Genomic DNA, 14,901 nt, shown 5'->3' on the forward strand with positions numbered 1-14,901 from the left:
AACTAATAAAGCAGAATGTTGTGTGGACGGCCCAGTATAAATCCATCACCAATGTATTATCATTTTGTCAATGTTGCAGAATACACAGGGTAAGAAAAGGCCACTCAGGAGGGCCTCCGAGTATAAAGCAAAGGTCTGTACTCCTGTTCTAGAGTAAGAGAGAGATTCTTATCCTACAGGAGAGGTGAGTACTGAGAGTCCACAAATCCTTAATGGGTCTTGTGTTTGCACTTTGCTAGGGGTGGGGCTCTGAACTTCTTTTGTCCCTCTACAGCCAAGAGGTGGCAATAGCCTTGTCAGCCAGATCCCTATCACTTTCAGTCTGTGCTCAAGCCTCCAGCACAGAGGAAGCATGAATCTGGAAGCATGAACCTGCCCATCGTCCTTGCCACATTTGGAATTGTGATAGTTCACCCTATATCAGAGGGTAAGTCATGTCTAACCTTAATGCGTACTTCTTGCACGTGAGGAAGGGAGCTAATTCAGAGCAGCCTGCTCTGCTCTTGTTGCACAGTGTGAAAACCAAGGAATCTTGGTTTTGCTTTGCTTTGGTGGAGAGATCCTTTTGCACAAACAGGCTGCGAGACAGCCACACTGAGAAAACCTCCGCATTTTAGAGGTGGAGGGCAAAGTGGAAAATGGACTGTTTCAACAAGGAAATATGATCTGGGCAAAGGTCATTTCTGTAAGTGATCTGTATCATTTTTTTTAAAAATCCGGTAAATATGCCTTTTCCGATTATCCTTTGGCATGCAAGCCTTGGGTGAGCTGGCCTTGTGAAGGAGAGCTTGGGGTCACAGTGTGCAACTTTAGGAAAAAAGAAAGCAACCGTCAACAGTTGCAAAATGGGGGAGGACATCTGCTTTGCATGTAGAAAGTTCAATCCCAGGCACAACCCAGATAGGGCAGGAAGAGAGGAAGAGAGTTCTACCTGAAACCCTGGAGAGCAGCTGCCTATCAGTTCAGTGTAGAGAATACTGAGCTAGAGGGACCATTGGTCTGACTCAATATAAGGCTGTTTCCTATGTTTCCGAGTTGTCTCAGAGGAGGTGCAGAAGGCAAGGATGGAGGAGTTTCCATTTAAAGAACAACCTTCCTAATTCACACTTTCAGAAACACTACACTAACCGAGGCACAGCTATCCTGCAAAATCTGTGCTTCTCTGAATTCACAATGCAGTTCTCCCGTCAAGAAAACTGTACAAGAGTGCGGCTACTTGGGGAAAGTGTGCATAAAAATGCATATATCAGCAAAAAGTAACATACAAAATTTGCAGGGAGGGGATCGCTTTGCAAAAAATGTGTATATGTGGCAAGGCTGCATTAAAGCGTCCATATGATGAGAAATTTGCACTAAAATGCTAATGGATCTTCATGATTTACCAAAAAAACCCACAACCCACCTCAAAGTGATGGTGGAAGACTGAACGTGACCTGGGGAAAATGAGAATTAGAGAGAAAATGAAATTGACAGGTTTGTCCATCTCCATCAAAGGGGTGGGTGGGTTGACCTTTCTCCTATGGAGCAGTTTTCCCAGCCCAGCCCACCTAACCAGGATCTTCAGTCTCTTCCTTCCACCTGTTCTTCGTTTCCATCATCATCATCATCACCACCACCACCAAGTTATTTTAAACCTTGGATCTTGTAAGCAGAGTGTGTTTGCAGGGGTGGGATGGAAGCAGCATTGCCTGAATTATGTATTTTGTTTTTGATACTTTAACCACAGATCTAAGTCTGGCAGTGCTGCTGTGTCAAACAAAACTAGTTTTACTTCTCATCGTCAAAAGTAGGCACGGCTCAGGGTACATCCCAAATGCTTGGATTACAGTGTTTCCTTCTGCAAACGCCAGTCCATTAGTACTCCTTATGTACCCCTTTAGTAGCCAGGCCATATTGAAGCTTTCAATATGTGCGGCCATACGGGTCAAGACGGCTTACAGGAACAGCTTTTAGGTCTTAGCTCATTCGTAAACATTAGACCCCCCCCCAGACTCCCTTTTATTGCCTTTATTCATTATGTTTTGCGCTCAAGTTGCAATGTGGGTGGTCATTTGGGACCCCACTTTCAATGCTATTTGTTCCTGTGTAAGTGTTGGGGTTGCGGGGTCGCGGGTGGCGCTGTGGTGTAAACCACTGAGCCTTGGGCTTGCCGATCAGAAGGTCGGCGGTTCAAACGGGGTGAGCTCCCGTTGTTCGGTCCCAGCTCCTGCCAACCTAGCAGTTCGAAAGCACACCACTGCAAGTAGATAAATAGGTACCGCTCCGGCGGGAAAGTAAATGGCGTTTCCGTGCGCTGCTCTGGTTTTGCCAGAAGCAGCTTAGTCATGCTGTCCACATGATGCAGAAAAACTAACTGCAGACAAATGTCAGCTCCCTCAGCCAGTAAAGCGAGATGAGCACCGCAACCCCATAGTCGTTTGCGACTGGACTGAACTGCCAGGGGTCCTTTATCTCTACCTTTTAAAAGTTTTGGGGTGGTCATAGTGTTCTACAGTGGTACCTTGGGTTACATACACTTCAGGTTACATACGCTTCAGGTTACAGACTCCGCTAACCCAGAAATAGTACCTCGGGTTAAGAACTTTGCTTCAGGATGAGAACAGAAATCGTGCGGCCGCAGCGGGAGGCCCCATTAGCTAAAGTGGTGCTTCAGGTTAAGAACAGTTTCAGGTTAAGCACGGACCTCCAGAACGAATTAAGTACTTAACCCGAGGTACCACTGTATATCCAATCAGCGCATAGCTTCCTGCTGAAACCCCCTAACTTTTCATACTGCATATATTTTGGGGTTAGGGTTAGGGGGGGGGGTTGTCTTGCTTTTGTTGCACTGTAGTCCATCCGGAAGGGGTAGCACTGGGGATGCATAGCAGAACATGGCTACTGGCCATGATGGCTATCCACGGTCAAAGGCACAATGGGGCTTCCTCTCCTCTAGCATTTTCCTCCAACTCTCTGGAGCAGATTTTGAGGGCGCCTTCAAGAAGGTGGCTGAGGATGTCAGCCCTTGAAATGCACCAGCAGAGCTGCACACATTTCTGGATGTAAATATGAACAGGATTGCTGATCAACAATATACAGAGTTTAAAGAACACAGAGGGTAAAGTAATTCTGGGCTGCATCAATAGGAGTATAGCATCTAGATCAAGGGAAGTAATAGTGCCACTGTATTCTGCTCTGGTCAGACCTCACCTGGAGTACTGTGTCCAGTTCTGGGCACCACAGTTCAAGAAGGACACTGACAAACTGGAATGTGTCCAGAGGAGGGCAACCAAAATGGTCAAAGGCCTGGAAACGATGCCTTATGAGGAACAGCTAAGGGAGCTGGGCATGTTTAGCCTGGAGAAGAGGAGGTTAAGGGGTGATATGATAGCCATGTTCAAATATATAAAAGGATGCCACATAGAGGAGGGAGAAAGGTTGTTTTCTGCTGCTCCAGAGAAGCGGACACGGAGCAATGGTTCCAAACTACAAGAAAGAAGATTCCACCTAAACATTAGGAAGAACTTCCTGACAGTAAGAGCTGTTCGACAGTGGAATTTGCTGCCAAGGAGTGTGGTGGAGTCTCCTACTTTGGAGGTCTTTAAGCAGAGGCTTGACAACCATATGTCAGGAGTGCTCTGATGGTGTTTCCTGCTTGGCAGGGGGTTGGACTCAATGGTCTTTGTGGTCTATTCCAACTCTATGATTCTATGAAAAAGTCTTTGAGCACTGTAGAGTATTACCTTCAAGTGAGCTTCTATAATAGTAGGATAAGGATATAGAGCACTTAGTATGCAAATCTTGTGGTTTCTCTTCCAGGAAATCTTTTGTTCCTTCCCACAAGGAAGCTCAGTGAAGCATGCAAGACCTCCTGGGTGCATAAACATACTTCCCTGAGGTTTGCAGTTCTGAATGTTCAAACTTGGGAGCAAGCCTCCTTGAACACAGTGTGGCTTATTTTCTGAATAAACATGCATAGGTTCTGCTTGAAATTTGTCATTAATAGGAAGAGTTCTAACAAAGCTCAACAAGGAAATTCAGATCTAATCTGCTGAACGGATTGTCAAGGTGGATTCACATTTCATCCCGATTCAGAATAAAGGAACACAGAAAACTATTATGAACAACCCAATTCTATGTATGTTTTAAACTGAATGCAAGTTTCAGTGCAACATATACCTCAGCCCCTCAGCCATGATGCTCAAATCCACACTCAGCCTTTATGCTCACTGGGTGACCTTGGGCCAGGCATTATCTCTCAGCCTAACCTGCCTCACAGGGTTGTTGTGAGCATAAAATGGGCAAGGGAGAACAACGCACACCACCTTGAGATCCTTGGAGGAAAAAGGAGGTATAAATATAAATGTAATATATAAATAACTAAATCCGAGAAAGGCCAGAGCTGCCTCTGCAGTTGGCCTTCAGTCGACTTCTGAAGGGAGCTCTTTCAACAGTCCGCCACATTGATTAGCTGTAAGGCACTGCTGCAGGGTTTGTAAAGATCAACTAATCCTTTGTGGGAAGTGTTCACTTCCCTGTTTTCATAGACATGGGTGCAGGAAGGATGAAACATTTCTTTCCGAAACACAGATATGTGTTCATAGAGCAATACTCTGCAGAGATGTGTGCATGGGCTTGGTGGCTTGAACAATGCTGGAAGTGGCTATTATTTAGCATATTCAAAGTGTGTCCAACAATCCTGCAAAGTAGGTCAGTGTCATTATCTTCATATTGCATGGGGAGGATGATGAGGCAGTGACAGATGAGTTGCATAACGCCACCTGGTGAATTCAAGGTGGAACCAGGAACGTCTTGATTTGCGGCTCAGCCTCTTCTTAGCCGTTACGTGTTGTTCTGATTTCACTCTCTCAGAAACCCAAATGTGTCCTTGGTATGGTTTTATTGAGCGCCCCATAGCAGTGGTGGGGAGAAGAGGACAATGTAGGAAGCAGCCTTCTACCAGAAGAGGCTGGGCAGGGTGGTCCTGCCAGAGAAGGAGAGACACTTGACCACTTGGATGACAAAGGCATGGTGGGTGGCACATTTAGAGGGGGTTCAAAGCAAGGATGGAGGAGCAGCAGTGTTATGTACTAACCTTGGATCCTAGAACAATAGGCAAGTAGGATCCTAGAATGCAACAACTGATTGGCTTGCAGGAGAAGACCAATCAGTCTCCAGGAAGAAGTTAATCAGCCTATTAGGTTGGTAGGATTGTAGAATGCAACAACTGATTGGCCTGCAGGAAAAGACCAATCAGGCTCCAGGAGGAAAGCAGAATCAGCCAATCAGATGGGACTCATTGTATAAATAATGTATATAAAAACCTGAGGTTTGGGGGCAATCCAATCACTGTTTTACAAGCTGCAATAAAGAGCATGAAATCACTACAGGACTCTGAGTAAATTTCAAGCAGAAAAAGAGGAAAGTGTTGGGTGATGCTCAAGCCTTGCCACAGCCATTTAGAGCGCAGCGTGGGAGGAAGGAAAAGGCAGCAACACTGGGGCTAGCCACCCCAGTGGCAAGTCAAGGAGGGAGAGGCTTAACTGACAGGAGCAGCTCCTTATGCACCTGAGGACAGAGAGATGGACAGGGAAGTGAGGCTGCATCAATAACAGAAGAAGAGGAGCCCTGTAGATGAGAAGGGTTCTAAATGCAGCTGCATGAAGAATTCACCAGGAGCTTTCTGGGGCTCTGATCCATAGTTGGGACAATGAAAGTTCCCACATGGGGCTACGTGGAGGTGCTGGGGTTTGAATTTGGGACCTTCTGCATGGAAAACAGGTGCTCTCCTTCTGAGCTTTGGCCCTTTCCTGAAAATATAATGTGTAGTTTTCCATAATACCTGCACTTTCAGGTAGGTAGGCCAAAAGTAGGTCAGCGATATGAAGAGGCAAGATCTGAAGGGAAAGAAACGCTCCTTATGAAGAACTTGCTTCTCAGTGCAGAGGTCAACGGTCACAGATAAAAATGAATTTTAGTTCCTGTTTCTCTTCTTTTCTTTCCTAGAGGCTGTAACCGATACAGGGGCCAAAAGCTCAAAGAAGGACATGTTTCACCCTTACCATTTAAGCCTACCCCTTGACCCTTCTTTCTAAATGTCTCCTGCCTTAAACCAGTCCCTCACCTTGAAACAGTGGCCCAGATGGAGGGCTTTGGTAGTAAAGGACAAGTGAGGCTGACAAGTGAGTCAGTCCCCTGTTCCACAAAAAACCCGCTTGAATTTTTATTTATTGGTAAAAAGGAAATGGCACTCACTTCTGAACACTGGAAATAGAAGGAATGGAGTGCGGCTTCTACCTCCTATGCAAAGCCAGCGCAACAGCACAAGCAAGCCTAGTGGTCATCAAAGTGAGAGGTGCACCCTGGGAACGCCTACAAGGTAGCAGAGGGTGTTAGGGCACAACTGTTTGCGCTGGGGTGTGCTAACCCAAGAACTGAACTCTGGCACCGTCTTTGCTGTTGCAAGAGATTCTGGGTGATCTCTCAGTGCTACAATACAGCCATCTTGATGGGATCACCAAAATGGTTTAGCCCAGCCTTGTTCATTTCATCGAATCACAAACTTATAGAGTGGGAAAGTACTCAGAAGGGTCATTTAGTCCGGCCCCCTGCAGTGCATCACACCTAGGGATTGTCCTGCATGTTATTTTATAACCCGATCAGAAAATTAGAGTAAACTCTTAGGCATCAGCAACCGAAGTTAGCCCTCAATGCTGTATTCTAGCATACATAACAGCAAGGGAGAGAAAGTTGTTTAATAAGGACTTCAGATTGTAATAACTCTGGGAACTTTCTATTAAGCAGTGAATGGGGAGAGGACAATGAGGGGCAATTTCTTTTTAGTGTTAGGACACTGGGTGGAGGAGCTAAGGCAGAGGCAGGCAACCTAAGGCCCGTGGGCCGGATGCGGCCCAATCGCCTTCTCAATCCAGTCCAGGAATTGGTGTGTTTTTACATGAATAGAATGTGTGCTTTTATTTAAAATGCTTTTCTGGGTTATTTGTGGTGCATAGGAATTCGTTCATTCTCCCCCCCCCAAAAAAAAATATAGTCCGGCCCACCACATGGTCTGAGGGATGGTGGATTGGCCCACGGCTGAAAAAGGTTGCTGACCCATGAGCTAAGGCATGCATAACTTGGTGCAAAAGTGGAAGGATTCTTACTATTTCTCTGTTCCTACAGAATTCTGCTTAGGTGCAAAAATGTGTCAGATTCCCCCTCATTATATGGTAGGGCATAAGTAGCTTCCTTATACTGATTCAGACCTTCTAGCTCAGGGATAGCTAATTCAATGACCTCCAGATGTTGCTGAACTACAACTCCCATCATCCCTGACCTTTGGGCATGCTGGCTGAGGATGATGGGAGCTGCAGTCCATAAAATCTAGAGGGCACTGTGTTGACTACCCCTGCTCCGTGCAGTGGTCTAGTTTCCAAATCAACTGCAAATCTATATAGTTCTAGGCATCCTGGAAGTTTGAGTACAGTGCTACGTGCCAGTTCAGAAGTAAGTCTCATTAAATTCCATGTGGTTTATTTACTCCTATCTAAGTGGATACACACTAGGACTGCTGCCTAAAAGCTATTTTCTTTCTGTTTCTTTCAGCTGTGTTTCCTGTATTTTTTGACTGCTGCACAGAAGTAGCCCATCATATTCCCAGAAGATGGCTAAGAACAGTGGCAACGTTTGACATTCAGAATGGTGGCGATTTATGCAAAATATCCGCTGTGATGTAAGCGGTGGGAAAGAAAAAAGTGTGTGTGTGTGTGTGTGTGTGTGTGTGTTGTCTGTGTGCAACTTTGGAATGGTGAGAATGATCTGTAGATGATAAAGACAGTTTTATTTTAATTGGAATTCAAGGAGGAAGGTTAAGCTAGCAAGGAGCTGGAGTTCAAGGCTGAATGCCTGTTCCAAGAAACTTGGCATAAGCTCTTCTGAACTGAGTGGGAGTCACTTTTGAGTAAACACAATCAGGATTGTGCTATGAGGCTGCGATCCAGCAATGTTATGTGTGTACGCTAGCACACACAACTGATGATATCGTATTTGCTTGATTAATCACCTGTTTTAAATCAGATTAATTGAAATCCATTTGCACATTGCAAATCCTTCCATTTAGAAGCTTTTTATTTTGATGTTGTAGGCAGTGTGTGGCTGTAATCATAAGCATACTTTCCTGTGAGCAAGCACCACTGGACATTGCATGATTTAATTCTGAGTAAACATGGATAGGATTTCCTGGGTGTTAGCTGTGTTAAATCTCTTGCAGCAGAAGCAACGAAGAGTCTTGCAGCCTCTCAGAAACCAAAAATAATAATAATCATGCCATAAGCTTTCATGGGACATGGAAAATTGGAGGGGGGCTGCAATATCACTTTTTTCTGAGTAGGAAAGGAAACACATTTATTTCCAGGGAGTTAAAGGTAAAGGGACCCCTGACCATTAGGTCCAGTCACGGATAACTCTGGGGTTGTGGCGCTCATCTCGCTTTACTGGCCAAGGGAGCCGGCGTACAGCTTCCGGGTCATGTGGCCAGCATGACTTCTGGCGAAACCAGAGCAGTGCACAGAAACACTGTTTACCTTCCTGCCGGAGCAGTACCTATTTATCTACTTGTACTTTGACATGCTTTCGAACTGCTAGGTTGGCAGGAGCAGGGACCGAGCAACAGGCGCTCACCCCGTTGCGGGGATTCAAACTGCTGACCTTCTGATCGGCAAGCCCTAGGCTCTGTTACTTCTCAAGAAACCATATTAAACCTAAGATTGAAGAACACCCTATCACAACACTCAGAAGCCTCTATCTGAGGCCCCTGTGTCCCTCTCCGGTATGGTAGGGATGAACTCAAAAATGCTTAAATTTGGCTGGATTAAGTCTTCTGTTCATACATACTGGTTGCTTCAAAGTATAAGCTTTTAAGGTTACTTTTTCTAACAACAACAACAATAAAACTGGTCTTTATTTTCTTATCCCAATAGCATTCACGCAAAGCACAAAAAGCTGTGTGTGAGCCCAGAGAACAGACATGTGAAGAGGTGGATGAAGCAGGCGGCCAAGGGTCGCTGGAGAACTGGCCATCACCCCAGGAAGAGAAAGAAAGCCAAAAGGAGAAGGAAAAGTGGGAGCAAAGAGCCCTGTCTCAGCTGCTGAAGCAACCATAGGGATGCAACCATCTTTACTGCAGACTTTGTCACCTTGCTGCCCTCCAGATGTTTTGGACTACAGTTCCCATCAACCAAAGGCCACATGGAGAAACATCTGGAGGGCATCAGGTTGACGAAGGCTGTTGCCCTGTGGAATAAATTCAGGAAGCATCTTGTGACGATCTGTGCTGATGTTCAGAAAACACCCAACCACAATTTGGGTTTTCCAAACCTTTCGAATTTCCCCTTCCTTCTAAAGCCAGAGATGGGGAAACCTGTGGCCTCTCCAGTTGCTATTGGACTACAACTCTCATCATGCTGGCAGGGCCTGATGGGAACTGTAGTGCCAGCAAGCGCTGAAAATCACAAACAGAGGTAAGCTTTGAGCTGGTACTGGATTGGAAATTGCAAAATAAAAATCATGAAAGCCCTAAAACTTGGTTGAAGATATTTCTCAAGGTCCTCTAGTCTCATTATTTTGTTGTTTTACATGTTTTGGTTCTGCTTTTATTTTGCAACCTGCTATTCTTTGGTCTTCTGTGGTAAGCACCTGCCCAGTTGCCATGAAATATCCCTGCTTCCAGAAGGAATTCTGCTACTTGTTGTGGCCTCCGTTACTCCACCTCTTGGTTCTCTTTGGCTTAGTCTGGAGATGACACACACCATCACTAAGCACGAACAAGCAAACATGAGGAATCGAGGGGACTGAGCCCAGTTTGGCTTAGTGTGTCATCTGAACCCGGTCTCGTGGTTTAGCTTCTTGTGAGCAAACTGCAAGCCATAAACTGCAGGATGAAGATTGGTTACATGTCATGGTAAGTCTAGAGCCAAACCATGAACCCATGACAAACCATGGTTTAGTTTATCACAGAACATCATCAAAATGACCAGCAAGGAAGTGGATGTACCGTACTCGCTCCTCCAGGAGGTTGCATGTTTGTGCTAAATCATGGATTGACTTAGCATGACATTGTGCAAAAGATTTATTTCTCCCTCCTGTTGCTTCATTGCTTAATTCAGTTTCTCCTAGCATTACTTCATATCTTAATCCATGTTGCTGCAAATCATATTTGTAATCAATATCTATGAGTGTTCTTTGATGTTTACACCCACTTGCTCACCCTTCTCTATCCTTCATCCGGGCAACCAAGAGACGCTAGCAGAGTTCAAGGACAAATTCCAGCCAGGGAAAACACATTCAGGGTGAGAAGTAGAGGCAATGAGGAATGTAGCCTAGGGAGCATTTTGAAGGCTGCATTTGATCCTCAAACCTGAAGACCCCACTTGGTCACTTAGAAAGGAAGCACCACAGAGATTTTGTACCATGTTCTAGTAAGTTTGAGTTGGACTGTAGTGGGATGGCCATCTGTCATGGATGCTCTAGCTGGGATTCCTGCACCACAAGGGGTTGGGCCTTGCGGTTCCTTCCAACTCTACAATTCTATGATTCCACAAGGAGAAGACATTCAAATTAATGAACAAGAAAAGAAGGACAATGAAGATGGATTATGAGTGCAGTCCCCAGGAAAATGGATTAAGATGTGAGACAAATCTGAGGAAAATAAAAACTATAAATATAAATAAATAAAAACCCGACGTAATACAAATGTAATAAATCTAAACAACAAATCTTAATTTCACATATACAGTGGTACCTCGGGTTAAGAACTTAATTCGTTCTGGAGGTCCGTTCTTAACCTGAAACCGTTTTTTTTTTTATAAGATATTTATTAAAGGTTTTAAACAATTCAAAGAATGCAACAAACTTAAATCAAAAAGGAAAAACAAGAAGAAAGCATAAAAAACATACAAAAAGACAAGTAAAAAGTACATAAAAAAGTACAAAAAAGAAAATAATTCATTTTCATAAGTATCATTTCCATAACCCTCTTTCATGACTCCCTCACGCCTCCCTTTTCTGTGTTCCTGATTAGAAAATCATATTCCGCAATACTTCACCTTCTTTCAAAAGTTGTTTTAAGTTATATATTTCACCAATTATGTCTCCAATTTTGCCTCTTGTTATTAAATATTTAAATATTTAAGCTTGACATAATATTATTCAAATTTCATCTTTGTTCTTATAATTCAATTATTTTCATATTCCTTTCCACTAGTTTACTAATGCCGTATTATTTTTATATCCTGCATCATTTTAACATTCATACAGTTTACAATGCTTCTGCAAATAGTCCTTGAATTTTTTCCAGTCCTCTTCCACTGTCTCTTCTCCCAGGTCTCGGATTCTGCCAGTCATTTCTGCCAATTCCATATAGTCTATCAGTTGCATCTGCCATTCTTCCAGAGTGGGCAAATCTTGAGTCTTCCAATACTTTGCGATAAGTATTCTTGCTGCTGTTGTCGCATCTTAACCTGAAACCGTTCTTAACCTGAAGCACCACTTTAGCTAATAGGGCCTCCCGCTGCGGCCGCACGATTTCTGTTCCCATCCTGAAGCAAAGTTCTTAACCCGAGGTACTATTTCTGGGTTAGCGGAGTCTGTAACCTGAAGCATCTGTAACCTGAAGCGTCTGTAACCCGAGGTACCACTGTACAGATGTGGAGTCTGAACTGGCAATGACTGACCAGGAATGAGGCTGTTGTGGATCTGTAGCACTTCAGCAAGATATCTGCTCATCCCTGATGAGCAGCAATGTAAATATAGGTAGCCTGGCCTTGCCTGAATTCTTAGAATGGAGTCTGATGGATTGGGGTGGGGTCAGGAGAGCCTTCTTATGACTTGTGTGTGTGGAGGAGGAGGGGTGGCTTTGCCTGCCATTGGCTCTGGCGCTACCTACTGTTGATCGCCCGGCCTTCCACCCTACCAGTCCTCAAGTGGAAACCGTCACCACTGAGACCCCACTGAGGTGATGAGCAGGAGCATTCCTGCTGCACCCTATCCTGGTGGTCAGAATTCTGCACCTTGGTTGTGAAAATGTCATGTGGCTGTAAGGCAGGCTTCCTCAAACTCGGCCCTCCAGATGTTTTTGGCCTACAGCTCCCATGATCCCTAGCGAGCAGGACCAGTGGTCAGGTGTAGTGAAGTTAGGAAATTTCAATAGACAAAACTTTGGTCAAGTAAGAAGCAATGCATTGTGGGAAGACCAAAAGGGCCAAAGGATTTATGAGGAATGCGTTCTTGTTGCTTTAAGTGGAGACTTGCTGTCTATGGCAGTGTTTCCCAACCGGTGTTCCGCGGCACACTAGTGTGCCGCGAGACGTTGCCTGGTGTGCCGTGGGAGGGAGGCGGGCGAGTCGGGCGGCGAGAGGCGGGGCGGCGGCGGCGAGGAGAGGCCGCCCAGCACGGGGCTCTCGCCGTCTGCCTGCCTGGCTGCCTGCGTGGCGCTGACGTCACGGGGCTGTAACATGCCCCACATAGGCACACGCGGGGCGGCGAGCGAGCTCCCTCCCACATCCCATCGCCGCTCGCTTCGGCCGGCCTACTGGGCTGTCACAGGCGGAAGGCCTGCGCATGCGCGAGGTTTTTGCGCCTTCGGGATTCCCTTCACGCCTTCCTCCTCCCGGGTCCTTGAGAGCGCAGGAAGCGGCAGCGCGAGACCGGCGTTGAGCCTGGTAGGTATTGCGCTTGCCAAGGCAGTCATTTGGGAAATGAAAACTTGCAAAGCAAGCAACCAGTTCAATCTGAAGTACGTGTATGCTTAATATCCTGTATCTGAAACCTGTTCTGCCCCCTCCCCCACACTTGGTGCCATTTTCATCTACACATGCAGCAGAGTAAGTTGACCCAGAATAGTACCAATTCAGATGGCAGATGGGAGAATGACAGTGCTGAATGCTTTCCCATGTAGAACAGTCCCTGCAAATAAAAACCTAGCATATTTGGAAGAGGGATGCTAGCCTAACCATTACCTTCTATGCTGTTACTATTTTTTTTTTTTTTTTTTACATAAGTAAAAAGTGACCTTTCCCCATCTGGCATGGTGGTGTGCCTCGAGATTTTTTTCATGAAACAAGTGTGCCTTTGCCCAAAAAAGGTTGGGAAACACTGGTCTATGGGAGTGATAATCCTTATCGCAGGCATCTGAAAAAAGAAACTCTCCAAGTGATTAGTGGGATTCTAGCACCTGGTACTTAACAAAGCTATCTGGGTGTGAATGAGTTATCTACCCTAATCACTCTTGAGGATGTGGATCTGGTGAGTCTCTGAAACTAAGGAGGAACTCTTTGATCCAAGTTCCTGAAAATTAACAAGCTCAGCTGTCCCAAGTTAAATTATTAGTCAACTAACTGATCATTGGTGAATTTAAACATAATCAAGAATTTTGATTGGATCTGAGTTCCGTTTCCACGTGAGTTTTAGAAATAAAGATCCTGAGAAAGTAGCCATGGGCGCACTCTGCAATCCGCCCATCTGTCAGCTTACCACCTTGCTGATAGTCGTCCTGTTTGTGGGTCTTTGTAATGAAGATCTTTTCTGTCTTTGAGATGCAGATTTCATTGAGGACTTTGAAACCATACTAACTTTGCCTTTGTTCTCATTTGTAAGTATGTTAGCTAGCTATACTATACCATGTTCTTGTTTTCTGTGTGAAATGTGTTAAGTTGTGGGCGAACATATCAGACGACACAGCGATTCTTCCAAAGCAGCTCTTTATTTGTAAGCTGGAACAGAACTGAACTGAGGAGCTCAGTCAGCCTGCTTATATAGAGCTCCAGTAGAATGCAACAGTAACCATTTTCTGTAACTAGCCAATCACTGAACGTCACTTTTGATCCTTCATTTGCATACAAACTATCCAATCACTGAACGTCACATTCGATCCTTCATTTGCATAACTATCTACAGTATCCCCCTGCTGGCCCAGGGTGAGAACTTCAGTACATAACAAAATGTATAAGAGAGGTGCCTACTTTTTAAAGTTTGTTTAACCCTGTTTTTTAAATAAATTTTAAAAACAGAACTTTTCTTGTCCTGTGTGCCATTCTGGGGGGGGGGGGAGTCTGAGTCCAGAAGCCTGACCAATCAGTTACGCACTACCTGTTGAATTTCTGCCTGCACTTTTGTGAAAGTAACTTGCAGGACAGGGCAGCTGGTAATTAGGAAGCATAACTTTCTCCCTTGAGTTACGTTTCCTGGTGCCCTGGTACAGGGGAGTGGTGGCAGTAACTACCCTTTTGATGCATTTTGTCCTGTCAAAAGTATATGCCTCCTGCCGCTGTTCCTTGAAACCTGATCCAGCTGGATGGTAGGACAGGTGAGGGGGGGGCGAGTGATCGGAGCATTATTACATCAGGGATGATGGGAATTGTAGTCTCAAAACATCTGGAGGGCCGAGTTTGAGGAAGCCTGCTCTAAAGAGAGGGGAAAGGAACAACATAGATGTAAGCAATGTGCAGAAACACAGGATGAGGAGAGCCCATCAAACACAGCACTATGGGATTGCCTAGCTACTTTACCTCCAGTTACAGAATTGGAAGTGCTTGTCCCCTCTCAAGTTTGGCCACCTTATAGCAGGGTAGGTGTATCTGTGGATTCAGCTACATGAGTAAAGAAACAGCATTTTGAATGTGCTCTAAAAATGCAGCGCCAGACAGCACAATTTTTTTATACACATTTTTCCATAGGGTTTTTAAATTATTTTGTTAAAATGATCTAATTTCTGACTTATTTATAGCGTTTCCCCCCCTGTGTGTAGATCCACCATGTGTCTACCAAAAATGTCCCAAGGCATGATCAATCCTCTGTTGCCTAATTAAAACTTGTATACTGAATATGTGTGTATATATATATATATATGCTTTCGTAGATTTTCACGGG

General features: G+C 44.9%; 1 protein-coding gene across 1 annotated transcript; it reads left to right on the forward strand.

Moving 5' to 3' along the window:
* Positions 1–271: 271 nt before the first annotated feature.
* On the forward strand, positions 272–9,572 carry CCL28 (C-C motif chemokine ligand 28). Its single transcript, XM_081213284.1, has 3 exons — positions 272–427; positions 7,585–7,711; positions 8,958–9,572. Exons 1-3 carry the CDS (start codon positions 367–369, stop codon positions 9,127–9,129), a joined length of 360 nt encoding a protein of 119 aa, XP_081069410.1. The 5' UTR covers positions 272–366; the 3' UTR covers positions 9,130–9,572.
* The last annotated feature ends 5,329 nt before the right edge of the window (positions 9,573–14,901 follow it).

This window comes from Podarcis bocagei (genome assembly GCF_964188305.1).
Source record: "Podarcis bocagei genome assembly, chromosome: 11".
In the NCBI taxonomy this organism is placed as follows: Eukaryota; Metazoa; Chordata; class Lepidosauria; order Squamata; family Lacertidae; genus Podarcis; species Podarcis bocagei.

What these genes read in the sequence shown, in the direction of transcription:
- CCL28 (XM_081213284.1), top strand. Translation starts at nt 367, where the DNA reads ATGAACCTGCCCATCGTCCTTGCCACATTTGGAATTGTGATAGTTCAC. An exon ending in AGTTCACCCTATATCAGAGG is followed by an intron (nt 428 to 7,584) that starts GTAAGTCATGTC and finishes TGTTTCTTTCAG; the next exon opens with CTGTGTTTCCTGTATTTTTT. An exon ending in TGCAAAATATCCGCTGTGAT is followed by an intron (nt 7,712 to 8,957) that starts GTAAGCGGTGGG and finishes TTATCCCAATAG; the next exon opens with CATTCACGCAAAGCACAAAA.